Here is a 17,976-nt window from a genome sequence, read left to right on the forward strand (position 1 = left end):
GAGGCGGGACGTAGATAAAACTTTAAATTGGCACGTCAAATAAATTCCCGTCATTCGTAAATACTTTACATAGATTGAATCCAGGGAATTCTCCAGCAGTCGCGGGAGAGCTGTTCCAATATAAGAGAACTGGATCGCTTTTGACGGCTGCGAACCCGATTTCAATTCCACCGTTTCCTTATATCTGTTTAATTTTATATTTAATCAAAATACTGGCTGATATTGACGGCTGGAGCTAGAATGAATGTTGTTATTAGCTTATTGCCTTATAATAAGGTTATCTGTCTCAGGGGATAGCATGATGGTTCAAAGCAGTATTATTTCCAGTATAGGAATGTGATGGCGCTAGACGACCTATGCTAGCTCTGTCATATTCTCACACTAGAAAATATAATACTGCTCGTAGAAATTGTGGTAACTCCTTGGGTTAATTTTGAAACGCACTCAACGTTCATACACAAGAAGATTATATTAATGAGATTAATGATTCTTTTTGTGTTGACGAGATACTTATTACAATTTATGTTTACAGCTACTTTAGTGAAACATTTTCCGAATTAGGCCAATTTCTTGTTAATTGCCCTTCGAAACCGTTACTTAGTGACGTAAAATTGAGAAAGTTATAATTATATTCAGATCTTCAAAATATTGTTAGAATACTGTCGGCTCCGGAACAAATTACAAGTGACAGCAATATTGAGAGGTAAGTGACGAAATTATAGTGAAATTTGTATTTATTTTTACAGTTTTATACTGTCTTCTTTAATTACCTAATTTTAAGATAAATAAATTGGTGCTTTATTTACCTACAGAAGACATTCTTGTAAGTTTTTATATTGGTTGATTTTAAATGAGGTTTAGCTTGTTTTCAGGTTTCAGTCCGTCCATGATCATTTCGTCATAGGGATAACGCTTCTAAAGCTGTGTTCGTACTGACAGGCGGTTTGTAATGTGCCTAGAGCTCGGTACATACCGCCTGGCTGCTTGAAAGTCATCATAAAAGCTTTGTGAGTTCTTTGGGTATTTGCTTGACCTTTGACAAGATGTCACGACCATTCAATAATTAATTGAATTTTTTTTATATGAATGGAGACAAATATTAATTACTATTTATTGCCCTATTTATAACCAGCTTTAATATCAATCCTAAATTATGTGCAATACATATTTTATAGTGTTAAAATAAAATATAAAGTCACGTCTTCCCATAGCATCATTATCAGCTAGAGTTGCGTTTTTGTAACGACGCGGACGCGACGTTCGAATCTCCATATTGTATTTTTGTGGACAAAGATGCTACAGGTGCTACGTAAGTGTGTAGCAGCATTTGTTTAATTTGTTTGTGTGATATTTAGGCCTAAAATATAGAGAACATATTTATTAAAAGGTGTAGTAATAAGTAGCTTATCTTTTGTTCTAATGTTTATTTCAAGATTGTTTCAAATTTGTAAGATTTGTTTAGAAAATACATTACCGTAGCATTTAAATGTAAAACAATCCGTATTCGTCTACATATTATAATCACGCGACAACGAAAGGACAATAGACAAATTCCACAATTCACAAAAGACAACAGAACGTCCCGCTCAAAATAGTAAGCGCTCGAATAATAAAGCAGCCTAATTTAAAGAGCGACAAAGCAAGTTAGTGAAATTCCCCACAACGTAGCATTCGATAGGCGTGATTCGTGTCCGAACCGTGAACACCGGACACGCTACTCTGTAATCTGTCCCCTAGAACCGTGTGCTGCATAAATTAGCTGTAGTTAAAAGCACCCTTTTAATGGAAAGGCCAAATGAATGGGTAACGTCGGTCGACACTAACGCTTTGCGAAATTCGGGTGAAATCGCACTAGTGTAATACTAGGAGCCGGCGCGGTGACCGCAGGCATTTAAAATTGCGCTCTGCTTCGACGCGCCGTTTAATCGACGGGACGTTTGTAACGGAAATCGATGTTCAATTTGACAAACGGAGTATTTATAGTTTGTTCACAATGCAAATCCGCTTTGGTACGTAATGCGGCTAACCAAACGTAAGATCTTGGATCATTAGCATTTGAGCTGATCGCTGACGGTTCCTCTGATTACTGTATTAGTGAGATTGCGCATAAATTTTCAATAATCGAAAAATCTCAATTGCAATGACTTATAACTATGGATAATTGAATCTAATTCGAGGCGAATTTTATGCTATCCTATAATTCAAACCAAATTCTAATTAAAAATTATTAAAAATAAATAAAAAATTCAAGCATAACAAACCAGATATTATACAGTAATATTTAGAATAGCGACTTTTTATTTATTTTTTTAACTTGAGTGCTCTGCGAATCAACTACTCTGGACCCGACAAATGAGGGCTGGGAATTAGATTACTTCTTTTCAACGCGTGAACGAGCAAAATGCGACAAACAAATTTATTCCATAATAGTTTTTGTTAAAGTACACAGTTCCTACATTAATTTCGCCAAATATCTACGCGTTTTATTAAAGGAATTTCATGAAACCTTATCTTTTTCAATCAAACAAACAAAAAGTTAGCGCTTCAACATTAAATTACAAAAAAGGTATCTACTATTTCAATGGCTTTATAAATTCTAAGATAAAAGAATCTCATTTTATATTTCTCAAAGGATCTTGGATTTTGCATTGTATTCAAATTACCAAGGATAATTAACAAAACTTTATAGCATTCATTAAAATTCTCCTTTTGATCTAAACCCAAAATTTTATTAAGTGTTAACCAACGAACTGGTCTTCTTATAAATGTAGAAATGTATTTTATAGAGCCAGGGTGGATTGAACGCTTAGATACACCATTGAATTCTTTCTCCTTAGACGAAGTTTTAGATTGGAGTCACATTTATGGTTGAAGTATTATTTTGTATGATAATCATAGTGCTCTTCTTATCTTCTGGGCTGGTAAAACAATTTTTAACTAATAATAAACATAAAATATGAAAATATTGATTTGTAAGGAAGTAAAATGTTGAGTGTTGCACTGTTTGCCAATAAGGAAAGTACCTTATAAGAAAATAATCATAGTAGTCATTAGCCGGGTTGCCACAGAGAAGCCTCGCGAAGTCAAAATACTCGATATTATTTTTGTTTAGCACCTCGGTTGTTTAATATTGGGACTACAAGACCTACCTAAGTTCTACCCTAAAAATAGTACCTATTTATTTGTCTAACAGGCTACTAGCCTAAAGGCTTACAAAATATATATATTTAAGCCGCTTAAACAATTTGAAAATAAGAGATAAAATTTCTCAAAACCCCTAATCAATTTTGACGAAGGTACAACAGATTAAACGTAAACATTCAAAACAATTAATTTTGTTCTAAATATAATATCAAGAAAAACACGAGTTCCGTATTATTATTATGCAAAGAGAAGTTAAATAGCGTAACGGAAGGAATTCAGTTTAGAAAGGCGAGGCAATATAGTCCAATTAAAGTTTATTGAAAGTTAAACCACTGAATAGTCGAACAAAGATTTAATTAAAATCTGATATTTAATCTCGTTCGTGTTCTCATTTATTAATTGACGTATCTTGTAACTATCATATTACAATTATTCCACGTATAATATACCTTGCTGTTACTCCTGACGTCACTATAATTAAAATAATAATATCATTCCATTTTTATAACGCAGTTCATAGCTTATTTGTGTACAAAATGCTGCAAAGTTCACCTTTGCGCAGCGTAATTTTTATGAACTTGAAGGCGTGTACATTATCTATATGAAATTCCTAACAAAATATTCATTTTCGTCATACACTTACCTGTAGAAGCTCTACGTACACAGGTATAACGCACAGTCACTTGACCGATATTTTACATCATTTAAACTCTTTTAGGGTCTGTTATTCTTTGTATCGTTTTAAAAAGCATTCAAATTATATATAATTTTAACTCAAACTCTATTTGTAAGCTTAGAGTAAAATTTTATATTATACCTATATGTTTAGTTTGCTGTTTATGCATTCTTTAAATACGTAATATTGTGCTCTTTTTTAAGTGACAAATCTTGCTACAATTGTACTGTCTCATTGGTACTTTTGTAAATTAAAATATCGAATTCATACAATTTAATATAGTAGATACATATTGAATGAAGTGGCTTTTTATTATTATGCTACGAAACTACTACGCAATTGCTACGCAAAAGCTTACACTATGTTGTTTGCTACTGCTTATTTCGTTCCTTTATGATGGTGTTTTTCTTCTTCGTTACGTTTTACTAGGTATACACGTCCTCAATAAAAATTTATTATCATGGCAATAAACTATGCTTTTTATAAATATTTGGGATGAGTACAATAATACTCTGTATGACCATGGCCTATGGTCTATTTGTTCATATTCTTTCAATATGTTACAATATTATGGCGATTGTCTGATTTTACTTGTGTTCTGCTAGTCTTCTTTTTAGTTTTGCATGCACACATACGCTCCAAGTTAATTAGAGGCTAATAATTTCATGGAACATAAGAAAGTGTTATTCCACGTAATGGAAGCAAATGAAACCGTTGCTTTACAATGCTAACAGCTATTTCTAGCATATTTTATCATGTAAAGCGGATTAACCACTCAAAACGGACGGAGACTTAGAGGTTGTCACCTAATTTTTTATGCAGATTGACTTCAGAAAGTTTTCATAGCGGTGGCTGTGAATCGTAACTGATTTTAAACTTGCAGCTACCGCGAGTAATTAATTGTGTTACTTAACGTTCTTTTTCTGTTATTTCAGCTCTGACGAGTTTTTCTTCACGAATTCTATGCGGATTTTAATTTTAATAACTATTTGGAGTGTTTTTAATTAATTTGTCTTGACAATTTCGTATTTTAGATTAATTTAGATTACGATGTTTTGAAGGCGTGTAAAATAAAATTAATAGAAATAAACTTAATATTTTTGTCAAACCTTTTTTTAAAATCTTATACGTATAAATGTATTATAGATATTGTACAGTATTTCAGACAATTAACCTTGACATTATTAATAAAAGTAAATATAATGCTATTTATTCAAAATATCAAACTGTATTTTCAGTTTAATCAGACTTCGGTTACCCAAATATTCAGCAGCGAGTGTATGAAATAATTCAGTATGAAATATTAATAAACGAATATTCCAGTTTCTACTCTGACAAGATATAATACCACTTACGCAACTTCCCGTCAAAACTCTGTATTCCGTAACACACATTAAAGCTTTTTTATCCCATTATTCTTTCATACGGCTCGTATATTTCTTCGGTTTATCCCGAAATGAAGGCGTGTTTACATAACCTGGATGAACCGCTTACCAAATAATGACGGGAAAAGTTCGCCTAAATTCACACAAGGCCGTTTGATTTGACATCCCTAACCGGGGAATTGGAAATGTCTCGAACAAGGGAATGCCTCATACGTTATTCAACGTCTATTTATTGTGACTTGAAAACCGATCTATCTAGAATCTAACAGCCAACTCAATCTAGGCTAATGTAGGTTCGGTTTAAGATTTTTAATGGTACTTAGTTTAATCGATATGTCTATTGATGTACCATAATAGGGGAGAGGGGGGCATAATGGGGACGTTAAGGAAAATACACAGTAACATGATCAACGCAATGTATTTATTAATTAAAATGAATCACAACACTTTGGTTACTTATTAAACTATCATTTGGCATAGAATTTGGTGATGTAAATAATCATATCACGTTATAATTTTAATTTTTTGAAACTATTATGAAAACCCCATCGTGCCCCAGGGTAGGGGCAGAATGGGGTACGTATTTATTTAGCGTCACAATACAAGCACATGTGGATTTCTTCTGTATTGTCGTCATCTACACCAGCACAAGATATATGAGCCCACCGTCCACATAATTGACAAGCCACCCAACCTTCCGAAGACCTTAAGTAGTGTGGTTCCCGTCAAGGCAGTACATGCACATGGTATCCTCGTCGGTATTCTCTTCAGAAGAGTCTTTTTGGGTCTTCTGTTTCTTAGAGTTCTTCTTTAACTTGGGGTAATTTGGATTAGAACATTTCTTCGTTTTCTTAAATTGTTCTCGTTTTTTCTAACATAACGGGATACCCCATCGTACCCCGTAGCCATGTCCCCGTTATGCCCCAATTCTCACATTATTTTAAATAACAAATCAAATAAAATGAGTGAGGGTTAGAGTATTTTTGTTCAAAACATATCAATAAATAACTTATCTGCAATAACAAAGCAAATACATGATAGTAGCAACATAAAAACTTACCATTTTATAAGCGTATTCATAGTCACTCAAAATTACATGAAATTACGTTGAAAATCGTTTTTCCTATTCAAAATCAAACGTGCGCAGCCTTTCGCCGGTCACTTTCAGACTTAACAGAGATACAAATTGGCTACCTATTAGCGAAAACAAAACACATCTAGACCGTATAGTTTTCTGTAAGTGTGGATGGCCCCGTCGTGCCCCGCGTCCCCGTAATGCCCCCCTCTCCCCTACTATGTTTGGAGGCTGTCACCTGTATTAAGGTAAATATTATATAGGGCTAAATAAAGTACTTACTTTCTTATAAATCCCTTTCTAAAAGACAAATTGCTGAGTTATTATCATCTCTTGTAAGCATTTACAAATTTTCGTAAACATAAGTAAAAACATGATTATAAATACGTGTATGTAATTTGACGACCCCTAATTAGTTGCAAAAGGTCTTATTAACTGCGATGTCAGTTCCTGGAATTAATTAATATTGTTTAGCAATACAATGAGGAACGCTGCCCATTCGATATATTTTTAATTGCCTTCTGACTTGTTCATTTCACCGTAACAGTGCGTCGTATTCACGTATTTTATTCGCGAATATTAAACGAATATTTTTTATTCATTCAAGAAATTCTGTGTTCCATATATTATAGCTGAAAGCAAAGTAATTACTTACAGAAACTACTTCAACCGGAGAATATGCATTTAGAATGCAAAAATTAATATCATTGTTGTTTGCACACGTACCGTTCTTGTTTTCGCGTAGTTACTGCATTTGTTTTGGTAATAAGTATGATTCACGAAATTATTCGTTATTGTGCTAGGAATGGTTACAGTTATACATGTTTATAAATCTTTAAATTCAGAGTAACATTTCTTTACAAAGTAGGTAATTAAATACATTTTTGTCTGACTCACCGTCCAATGAGCCCACTATTTGTACGCGATAATAATTATATTGTTTAGTGAACTATTTGAAATAAAAGGAGCCTATTTTATTTCACATAACATCAGCTACTTATTAGTGAAAATCACCTCAAGTTGCTGTCCTAATTTTCATAGTAATTATCATACCATCATAGAAAAAAAGTATATTGCCTATGTTAGGAGTTTAACGACAACATTATTTGAGAAAAATGATAATATTAAGTATGCCTTTAATAAAATAAATTACAGCAAATAACTTATAGATAATAATATTACGTCTTGTCTCGTATACCAGAGGGACAAACATTATTTGTATAATACTATTTCTTTATATTACTTGTCGACAAATAATATTTTCAAGAAAACACCAATATTTCTTGGCTTATTTTCTTGGCTGTTCGTTATCAGATATCTCTTTTTAAAATAAGTCTAAAAAGTTGAAAGATGATGACTTACACAGAACTCATTATGGTTTTAAAATAATGAGTTCTGTGTAAGTCCTTTAAGAGTTAATCCCATCGATGGTAATGTGAGCGATAGAAAATGAAACAGTATATGGCTGGCTCGGTATTGATGTGCCTCCACCGGACCATATCCACTGCACTGAGTGAGCTGCTTCGTGTCAGCAATACTTTCGCGAGGCTCTATTTGAATCCGCCTTATGATGAGCCCGCCAAATAAATAAATATACTTACGCTATTAGGTGGTATCCCAAAAAATTTAAACTAAGAAAACTTAAGGGTAGAGAAAAAAAATCCTCTGGCTCATGTGCATGCAGTTCGTCAAATGAAGTGATTGTTTTTAAGGTTTTTTATTTTAGTTGTATGATAGGGAAGCGCTTGACCACTATCTCGCCTGATGGAGAGCTGAGATGTGGCCTAAGGTAGAACGCACATCTCTAGAAGGTACCTGTTCACTCTTTTCTTGAAGACCTCCATATTGTAGGTACTCGTCGCTGCTTGTTGTTTAACTTGTATCGGTGACAATAATTTAATGAGTTAATCTTATTAAACCAAGTTTTTTCCCTTTATTGAACCATATTTATTATTGTGATTTCTTTAACTATTAGTTAAAATTAATATAACATACAAATAGGAAAATAATAAAGAAACTTCTAGGTATAAAAGCTATTAATTGGTGTTGTCTTGCTAAAAATAACTTTTCCGCGAACTTAAAACTTCTTGTAGGTACCTACCTAATAATTTATTGGTAAACTTTATACTTACCTATTACATTATTTGTATCTGTAAATACTATTGTCTATTAATGAAGGTTGTTTTCTTTTAATCTCCACCTTGGTTTAAATATCTGGCCCGGGGCGAGAATATGTTTTATATATAAAAAAATAAGACAATTACCTATCTAATAATATAAAAAACAAAATCATAATAATATATGGTTATATATCGATGTAAAATAATATTTTTATGTTAAAGTTTATGATAGTACCTTTAACAGAGAATATTATTTTCATTTTACATGCACAAAACATGTCGTTTGAAACATATTCGTAAAACCCGTCCTTTGGCTTACAGGATATATCCACACATAGATGTTAGGAATCGTACAGGAACATTAATTATGTACGACGGTCGAATACTCTGACGTAAATGGATATTTCTAATTAGAAAGTATGCAACAGTAAAACGTAATTAGCTGCTAACTGACTTCCTTTCTCAAATAAAATTATTTAATCTCTCCTATATCAAATAAACATAAATGTCAAGCAAATTACAGCCAATGGAGAATTGATTAAGAAATTAAATACTAAATGAGGCCATTATTAAAAAATCATGGAACATAATTCAATTTTCGCATTTCATTACGAGCATAATAAACAAACAGTGCCGAGAGAATCGTTTTGGATTAAAAATGTCATTCAACAAAATGTTTGCCTTTATAATTGAGTGTGGAAATGAAAAGTGCTTCTGCGTGAATTTTATTCAGCTGTTTTAATATCATTGGACGAATGTTGTTTTTTTTTTTTGTAATTGTTTAGTTAAGCCCAAAAATATTACTCACACAAATACTTACTTATCTGTAGAAAAAATGAATGGTATATAATATGTAGCTCGAGTACATGTACCAAAAAGAAATTCTCCCTGAGGATTAACATTCAAAATGAAGTTGTTTTAAATGAACCTACAAAATCGTGAACAAAAATAACTGATTTCAAGATCGCGGTAAATATAACTTTTTGTCTGATTTCATTTTATATGCAAATAATATTAACAGCTCAAAAGGCTCTCATTTACCAGCGGGTCACCACGAACCCTTAGCTCATTTTTTATGTAGATTGCGTGGAAGAAAAGTTTCAAATATCAGCCGTTGACATTTGAGGATCCTGCAACAAACACTATTGAGATTTCATATTTGGGAACGATGTTTTTGCACAATTGTATTCGTTCTAGAAAATATGGTTTAACATTTGTACATGTTGTATTTGTTTAAGTTTATAGACTGATTTGACTGATTGATTTTTTAAAATCACATGTATCTTTATCACATCTTTATGTTGTATTATAAATATGTAGACTAGAAAAATACCATCTATATAATATCATAAAAATAAGACAAATGATAAGTATTTCTTATTCCGGAACATAACTAGCATATTAAAATTAACTAACACAGAAAACTAAAATTTTATAAAAATCCAAACTAACCACATGTTCCAGAAGAATAATAAATTACTTCGACAAAATCCTCGTGAAAGCTAATTCGGATTTTCATTTTAAAATATACGAGTTGTTCGTTAGCTATTAGCGGGGGCCGACAGTATGCATTACTGGGAGCGAGATTTTGCATTTCCATCTTATTGTTGCCCCTCCCTCGTTTGGATGCAAATATTTTATAGTTCAAGCGCCCAGCCCGCTAGTTTCTTTCACTTGTAATTTGCTTTCGAGATGGTTTGTTTCTAGATTATTCTATTCAGGTTGTTCGCGCCACGAATTATTATTAGTCAGGGGTTTATGGTGAATAAAAAAAATGTCTTTTTAAAAACATTTTGCCTTGAAGAGTGATAGCTGATACACATATTTAGTTGTAGACGATTGTAATAAAAAATAACGTAGTATGGTTCCTAGTTTTCTTTTAAGAAAAATAATTTACTAAGAAAAATTTAGACGGAAGAAAATTTTGTGTGATGTATGTGAGTGTAATTAGCACGGTCCTTGCACGGTCTGAAGGAAATTGTTACTCGTTGAAAAGGTGTAAATTTAAGAAGATTTATTGCCTTTACTTGAGGTTTTGGTCAAACTAAAATAAAACTCTAATGCTTTGGAAGTAAGAAGTTGAACTCAGCTAACACGGCGTTAAAAACAGATATCATAAAAAAACATTTATTATTGTATGAATCAGAATATGAGATGGTTTCATAATTATTTAATGATAGAGCGATGGAGCGTTTAAAACATGTTTATTTCTTCTGTCGCTGTTGTTTTATTTAATTTTACATATTGCAATATTTTTTCCGCAAACATAAAAGATGAAATCTTAAAATAGGAGGTAAATATTCACGCCGCAAATCTACAGTCCACAAACAATCTGCAAACAATAAATTAATATTCCTTCACATATTTAATTAAACTTGTTGTGTTAAATTTTATAAATAAAATGATGGAATTGTGTTAAAATTTGTAAATTTATAACACCGATATTATAGATATTATATTCAGTACATTCAACCCTTGATGTACACATTTTCCTAATTATCCTAAAGAGGGAAAATGGGTCTAAGACATCCTCATTTCTTAGTCACAGGCATAATAACAATTATCACACGATTTATATGTAACCACTAACGCTTATCTGAGACAAAAGGTCAACCCTTGTCCAGGCGTCACCTAATTTGTAGCAAAACTTTGATTTATCCAGCAATTAAAGCATACTTTTAATTTAAATGTCGAATATATTTCACTGACTAAGGGCTGACTTTTCAATCCTTGGTTAAAACTTATTCATCGAATTACGTATTAAACAACCATTTCAAAAATGTATTCTAATTATCCGTATATGACAGTTTACAGGTGACATTTTATCGTGTAGTACTTTATTGGACGGATAAGTTTTAACCAAGGATTGAAAAATCGGCGCTTAATAAATGATTGAATATTGCATTCGGTATTCACCGTTTATTTTATTGTATTCAATTAACTGTCGTGTTTAGATGTAATTGGGATATAATTTTAATATTTAGGTAGTTGAAAAAAGTCTATGTAAATGTTTTGGATTATATTGTGTAACTGAGCCTTCTATAAATAAATAAATACTAAGTTCGTCTTTTCAGCTATGGAGCAATACGCATTGCAGCTATCGGCGTACCCGTTTGCGACTGTACTCGACTGTACTACGACGCTCATAAAAATACGCCGCTCTTTAAAGTTTTCATACTGTTGGTATATCAAAGCAAGCCAAAGTTGAAGTAATTATTGTGCTCAACGCTAATGAGAATAAGAAAGTGGCCCAGTACATGACGGGTCGTGTAAAATATACATTAAATTATTATACGTCCTATATTTTAATTCGGTAGATATTGAAGATTTTATCAAAGATTACATTAACAAAATCAATACTATAACCTACTTATGTTCGTTGTTTGGCATCATAATTATCTGTATAGGTAGAGTTTTCTGCCGCCTCTACTCTGTAGAAACTGCTTTGAATTGGTGGTAGATAAATGGTAAAAATTATTATGTTAAGACGATGAAAAAGTTCTTCTAGGTGTCTAATTGAATCAATAAATCTTTGAGATTTTTCTATCGGACTAACGAAACTTTAATTTACAACTGCTTACTACTTATTCAGATTACTTTGAGCATAATATTCAGTATCCTACACTCTACAGGAATATTTTATCCAGAAATACTATAAATCAATACCGGTGAACGAAACAAGTGTTCTTGAGGTCGGTTTGAGCATCTCATAACTTATAAGAGCTAAGACTAACCTTTATTGCATGTCTAGGAAGTATAGCATTACTTCAAGCTAAGATGTATCGCTTCTGCTATTTTCTAACAAAGAAAATGTAGTTTTTGACGTAACATTCCTAATTCATCATGTGCTTTTTGTTTTATTTCGCTTGTTACATTTTGTGTAACGTTTATTATCAAAGTTTATAATGTGTGTGAAAAATTGTAACGTTTTACTGGTGTTTGTGTGTGCTATTTATGAATGTTAGATAATACGTAACTGATTTCATTTTATTTCCTTAGATTTAGTTATTATTCATCGTAGGTATAAGATAATAAGATAATTATTTCAAAGCGCACACTTTTACTCAAATAAAGCTAGGATTATGTTGTTCTTCATAATATAATATTGTACAAATTCAAAATAAACACGGCCGTAAATATGAATGATAAACAGACCTCTTCCAGGTAAAACAAACATATTATATTAAATGTGTATTGTGTTTGTTTCGAGATGAAACGATAATATTATAAAAGGCGTTATATTAAATTGTATAATATCATAACACCACTATATTTTATACCACATATTATTTAAGGTATTTCCACATCTATGAGAATTGTTTTGACTACGTTTCTGAAAGGTACTTAAGTAATAACTTACCTGATGCACTTCGTTTATAAGTAGGTACCTATGGAACTTTCCTTCCTTCTCAGACGTAACACATCAGAAATGAAATTAATTGTGAAATTAAATTTATAAGTATCTATCTATAAATTTAGGTTTAAACGTTAGACTTCTTCAAAATTCCTCTGCAGAGTAATTTTATTTAAATGTATGTAAAAAATGCCGCTTTCAAAGGCGAGCGAGTCAATTTCAAACGAACACTTATCCCTTTTATAATATCTTAACAAAAACGGGTGAAAATTATTCCGTTGACAGGCCGCAGGCTGGAGGGCCGCCAGGCGAACGCTAGCAGATCTGCGGCTTTTTATATACGCACCAAATTTTACTACCCAAAGTGTACTTCGTTTTAATTTAGCCATTTTGGCACGTCCCGACGGAACTGCGGATCATTTGTATCAGTAATACAGATAATATGATCCGAGACGCGACGACAAAATTACTTGCGCTCTCTGGAGACTTGTTTTGTTTTAATGGACCTCCTGAAATGCTTTTAGCTGATCATTTCGGACGCTAAGTTATAAGCAGTAAAATATCCACACAATTGGAACACTGCGCCTTTGTTACATTACGTTGAACAGTAAAATTGACTTCATCAAATATAATAATTGTAATCCCTATAATTTTACGATGGAATTTAATCGTCCCCGCTGTGTACATTATTCAGTGAATAAATTATGTGGCCGTAAAGAGAGTAATTTCATTGAATTTTGGCCACAATCAACGAAATATGATTTAAGGTTAACGCAAACATTTCATTTGACTTGCATTACATCAGCGTAGTTTTACTGACGTCACTGTGAAGCCTTCTTAAGCAATCTATTACCGAACGTCGCTAAAGGCGACAGGATCGCCTGAATATGTATGAGCTATGAATGAAAAATCGATCTCGACAGATTATTCAACAGAGAGGCTCATTAGACAAGGGATTAAATATTGTTATATTTCGTTAACATACCGTCTTGATATCGTAAACGTGCTCCAGTGCCTCTTATAGAGCGATTAATTTTGAATTGTATATTACAGAAGATTGTACAAAATGTTATTCAATATGTAAGAAATATTGTCGATTTATTTCATAGTATGTATATAACTGTTACTAATCCAGTTTTACGATTAATAATAATTATAATACTACAGACGCGCTATAAAAGTATTATAAACCAATTACTCAGAAAACAAAAAAGAATAAACCAGCTAGGCTTTACTTATCCTGTATTTTTCAGGCAGAGGTTTGTACCATTCATTGTGTTCGTATAAAATTGTTATTTTAATGAAGAGTTAGTTTGAAATATGCTTTTGGCACGGAATGTGTTGCACCTGTTAGATTTTAGAACACTTGTAGAACATGACATTTAATGTTCATACATCTAATTGTAGAACCACGGGAACATTTTCCTATTGTTAGATATATTAGTATACATTCCTCTGAAATATGAAATGTTAAATGTGATGTGTATTTTACGAATACTTAGGTACCTATATGGTCTATTGTCACATAGTATCTGCAAACAACTCGTTTAAAGCTTTATTAACGAGTATTTAACATTTTAACATGTATTCTTTCTAATTATTAATCGACAAAGCATACAGACACTTCAGTTCAATGAACATTATACAATACACTTCATATATTATGTATTAAATGAGAACATAAAATAATATACTATAGGTACCAACTGGACCTTAATTACGCATAACAATAGTGATAATTAGTTTATAGCTCTATGTTAGATTTGTGATAGATATCCTTCTAATCTTAATACCTATAGGAATATATAATTAGTAAGTATCCATTTAGCTAAAGTTTTAATCAGATAACTGTATTACAAAATAAAAACTGCGGAGCAGTACACATATTTTCTCAGTAACTTTTGAGAATTTGTTGTTAATTTCTATTCAGAATTCCAATAAAAGCTATTGAATCTTCTTCGAGCTACTTTTCGATATCGAGAACGATCTTTAAATATCCTATCATTTGTTTGTTAAATATTCTGTATTCAAAAATAGCATATTACCTATAATAAAAAATAAAATGCATGTATATCTCTTTTTTTTCATTTTTATTACGTTTTACCGCTTATTATTAATACATAAATGCGTAACAATTTTTAATAAGGATAAAAGGTGGTAAGTAATAAAATACATCGATTTCATATCATATTTATTTACGTATCCATTTAAATTTTACAATAAATTAAACAAAACAATATCCATTTACTGTACATTAAGATAAAGAGATGATTTCGTGCAAAGAATTGACGTACCTTAAGTGAAACACAGCCATAGATTAATGCCTATTCATAGTATAAAACGTATTTAAATATAAGCTAATTAAATCACAAAACGGCGACATGTGTGTTTTTAAAACGCCTATTGTACGGGTTGAATGCTTTTTGTTCAAATTATACATAGAGAAAGCCATTTTTATAGGTATATTCATTTCAAGGAACTACATATTTTTTTCTAATATGACGTCAAACATGAGGCGAAATTGTTTGCTTATTTAAATATATAACATTGCACAAAATATAAAAATTATATACTAGAAACTAGATTGCCAAACAATAGTTTTAATTGTGTTATTTAGAAGTCTAATTAATTATTTTTCTATTTATGGTACATTATGTAATATGTATTTCTACAATGATGTGAATAAGTTCATTCATTTATAATTGTGTTAAATAACTTAATTAATTGCCTATTTTACAACCAATTTTAACCATTCAAATTACTTTCTTTGCTGACAAATAGGAGCTAAGAACAAAAGAACACACAAAAACCCAAAAAGATGTGCCAACAAATATTTCATTGTAGCAACGGAAGAAAAATATTTTTTACATGAACTAGAAAATGGTTTTCCCATTGCGGCAGTGCACAATCCATGATAGACGGTTATAGCGGTCACTGACAGAACGTGGACAGAACTATTATTGCGAAATATGGACCAAAATAAATCCAGACTCCTATACCAATGCCAGGGGACATTAATTTTTGAATGCAGTCATATAATTTCCCGCCCGCTTCGTAATGTACTTTTAGATGGTCAAAGAATTCCTAATTGGATTTGTTTCGAATACGTTTAGGTCATAAAAATAATGTCAGTGCAGTTAAATAAAACATGATATAAATTCAAGTTTTATTATACATTCAACCCGTACAATAATTCAGTGTGGTACGTATTAAATCGTATTAAGACTCTCACACTGGTACGTTTATAATTTTAGTGTGCTGTGAATTTTTACAAAAGAATATTAAAAGTACAAACAAATTTTTATTTTCATACGACGGATAGGAAGATACACATATATTTCATACTTTATAAGTCATACGCAGCAATTTTATAGTGCATATAGTGACAGTAGTCTAAAAACTTATTATAGACACGTCTAAGGAATTAGCTAAGACAGTTATAACTCGACTAGTTAGATTTTATTTCGTTTATATTAATTATCTAATAAATAATTTATATCTTGACATACATCGACATATAAATAAGTTTTGGTATGTACAAAAAATAAGTCATGTATAGTTACCAACTTAGCGGTAAACTTGTGAATTAAATTCATTATACATACACCCAAGTATAACTTTATAGTCACTTATAGCCTAAGAGCTGAAACAAAATAGAACTACTGATTAAATTCTAATAATTTGGCACAAGAATAAACTTTGTATTCTTATCTATTAAATTATTGAGACATAGATATAAAGCCAATGTTGTGTTCCAAAAGGAAATTATGATTTTTAAAATAAACAGCTCTTAAACTAGGAATGACGTTGAGGCCGACCCATTATCTACATCCTTATACTAATATCACCACCACAGTCAAACTTAGCCTCATAAGCTCACCTTTGATAATTCTTTTAAAGTCCACAGAACTACACACACTAATACATTTATAATTGGAGTTTCCATATTGATACCTGAAACAAAACAGTCATATTATTAATCTGTCAATATTATAATCATGATAAAAATAGTTATGGAGTTATTCTGGAGGTTCTATTCTAGATAATAAACAGAATACTATGTTACCAGAAAACATAGAATAATAATTAATATAGTGATGATGATGATGATGATGATGATAGGTACCTATATTTATACGTATTTTTTAATCCACATTGGTTTTAAACGCACAATCCCTTCTACTACGTGTTTTAAATTATTTTAATGACCTGTTTAAAACAAAAAGTATAAAGCAGTCATTGACTCATACGTTTTACTAGCTTTAATCATGCAACCTACATATTCTCGTATACGCTGCATTCACGAACGTTTAAAAATTTAGTCGGATTAAGCACTTAAATTAACTAAACCACTGCACTCTAACATAACTGAACATAATTACCCAGCAGTAGCTTTTATAAATGCAATGAAATTGCATTAACTCCACGTCACTATTAAGTTATTTTCGTGTGGGGCCGAATTAAATGGTTGTATTATTTGGTGGTAACTGGCAGCGTATGCATAGTTTTATATAACATATGGTAATTAACGGTTTTAATTGCTTTTGAATGGACAAAGAGTATATTTTTAAACAATGTATCTTATGTGAGCCGTTTATCTCTATATGAATTAAAAAAGAACTTTTATTCTCTCAAGTGCTGTAGATTATTTAATTAGTATTTATAGTAACTCAGAAAGTCAACCAAACGTTTATAATATACATCTAACAATATTGTTCTCTAGAATTTTCCAATCGTAAATAAAAAAGGAATTTCAACATAAGAAAAGAAATACAACAACCTTTTATACTGTATCTACTTAATCATATTACCTAAAAGCCTTTCTATTTCAGGACTATTTTCAGTAAAATGTAACATTACATCCTTTATTAAAAGTTAATTTAGTGTTTAATAAAGAGGGTGTAATACAACATATTCATAGGAACATTCTCGATGCTACTTCACTGCGCTTATCGCAAAAAACTTAGCCGGCGGACGTGCACAAGCGCAACCGTATGTTTCCGTCCTTTAATTAAGAGCTATTAAGTGGCCATCTAGCGTTCAATGCTACTTGCATTACAAGTGAATAGACGCTCCATTCATAATAAATTAAGACATCCGCTTGATAGCGGTACGACTGTTTCTTTGTTGTCGTGTGTTTGGTTGGTGCGTTTAGAAATACTCAAAACTTATATATTAGATTAGATTTATTATTAACTAGTGGTCCGCTCCGGCTTTGCCCG

General features: G+C 31.5%; 1 protein-coding gene across 1 annotated transcript in view; it reads right to left on the reverse strand.

Annotated features, from left to right (window-relative positions):
* Nucleotides 1-14,928: 14,928 nt before the first annotated feature.
* LOC123695540 overlaps nt 14,929-17,976 on the reverse strand; it is a 45,548-nt gene continuing 42,500 nt past the window's right edge. The window contains exon 6 of the mRNA XM_045641417.1: nt 14,929-16,708. Within this exon, the coding sequence (XP_045497373.1) occupies nt 16,623-16,708 (86 nt within the window). The 3' untranslated portion in view covers nt 14,929-16,622. The remainder of the gene's footprint in view (nt 16,709-17,976) is intronic.

Source organism: Colias croceus, chromosome 11, assembly GCF_905220415.1.
Source record: "Colias croceus chromosome 11, ilColCroc2.1".
In the NCBI taxonomy this organism is placed as follows: Eukaryota; Metazoa; Arthropoda; class Insecta; order Lepidoptera; family Pieridae; genus Colias; species Colias croceus.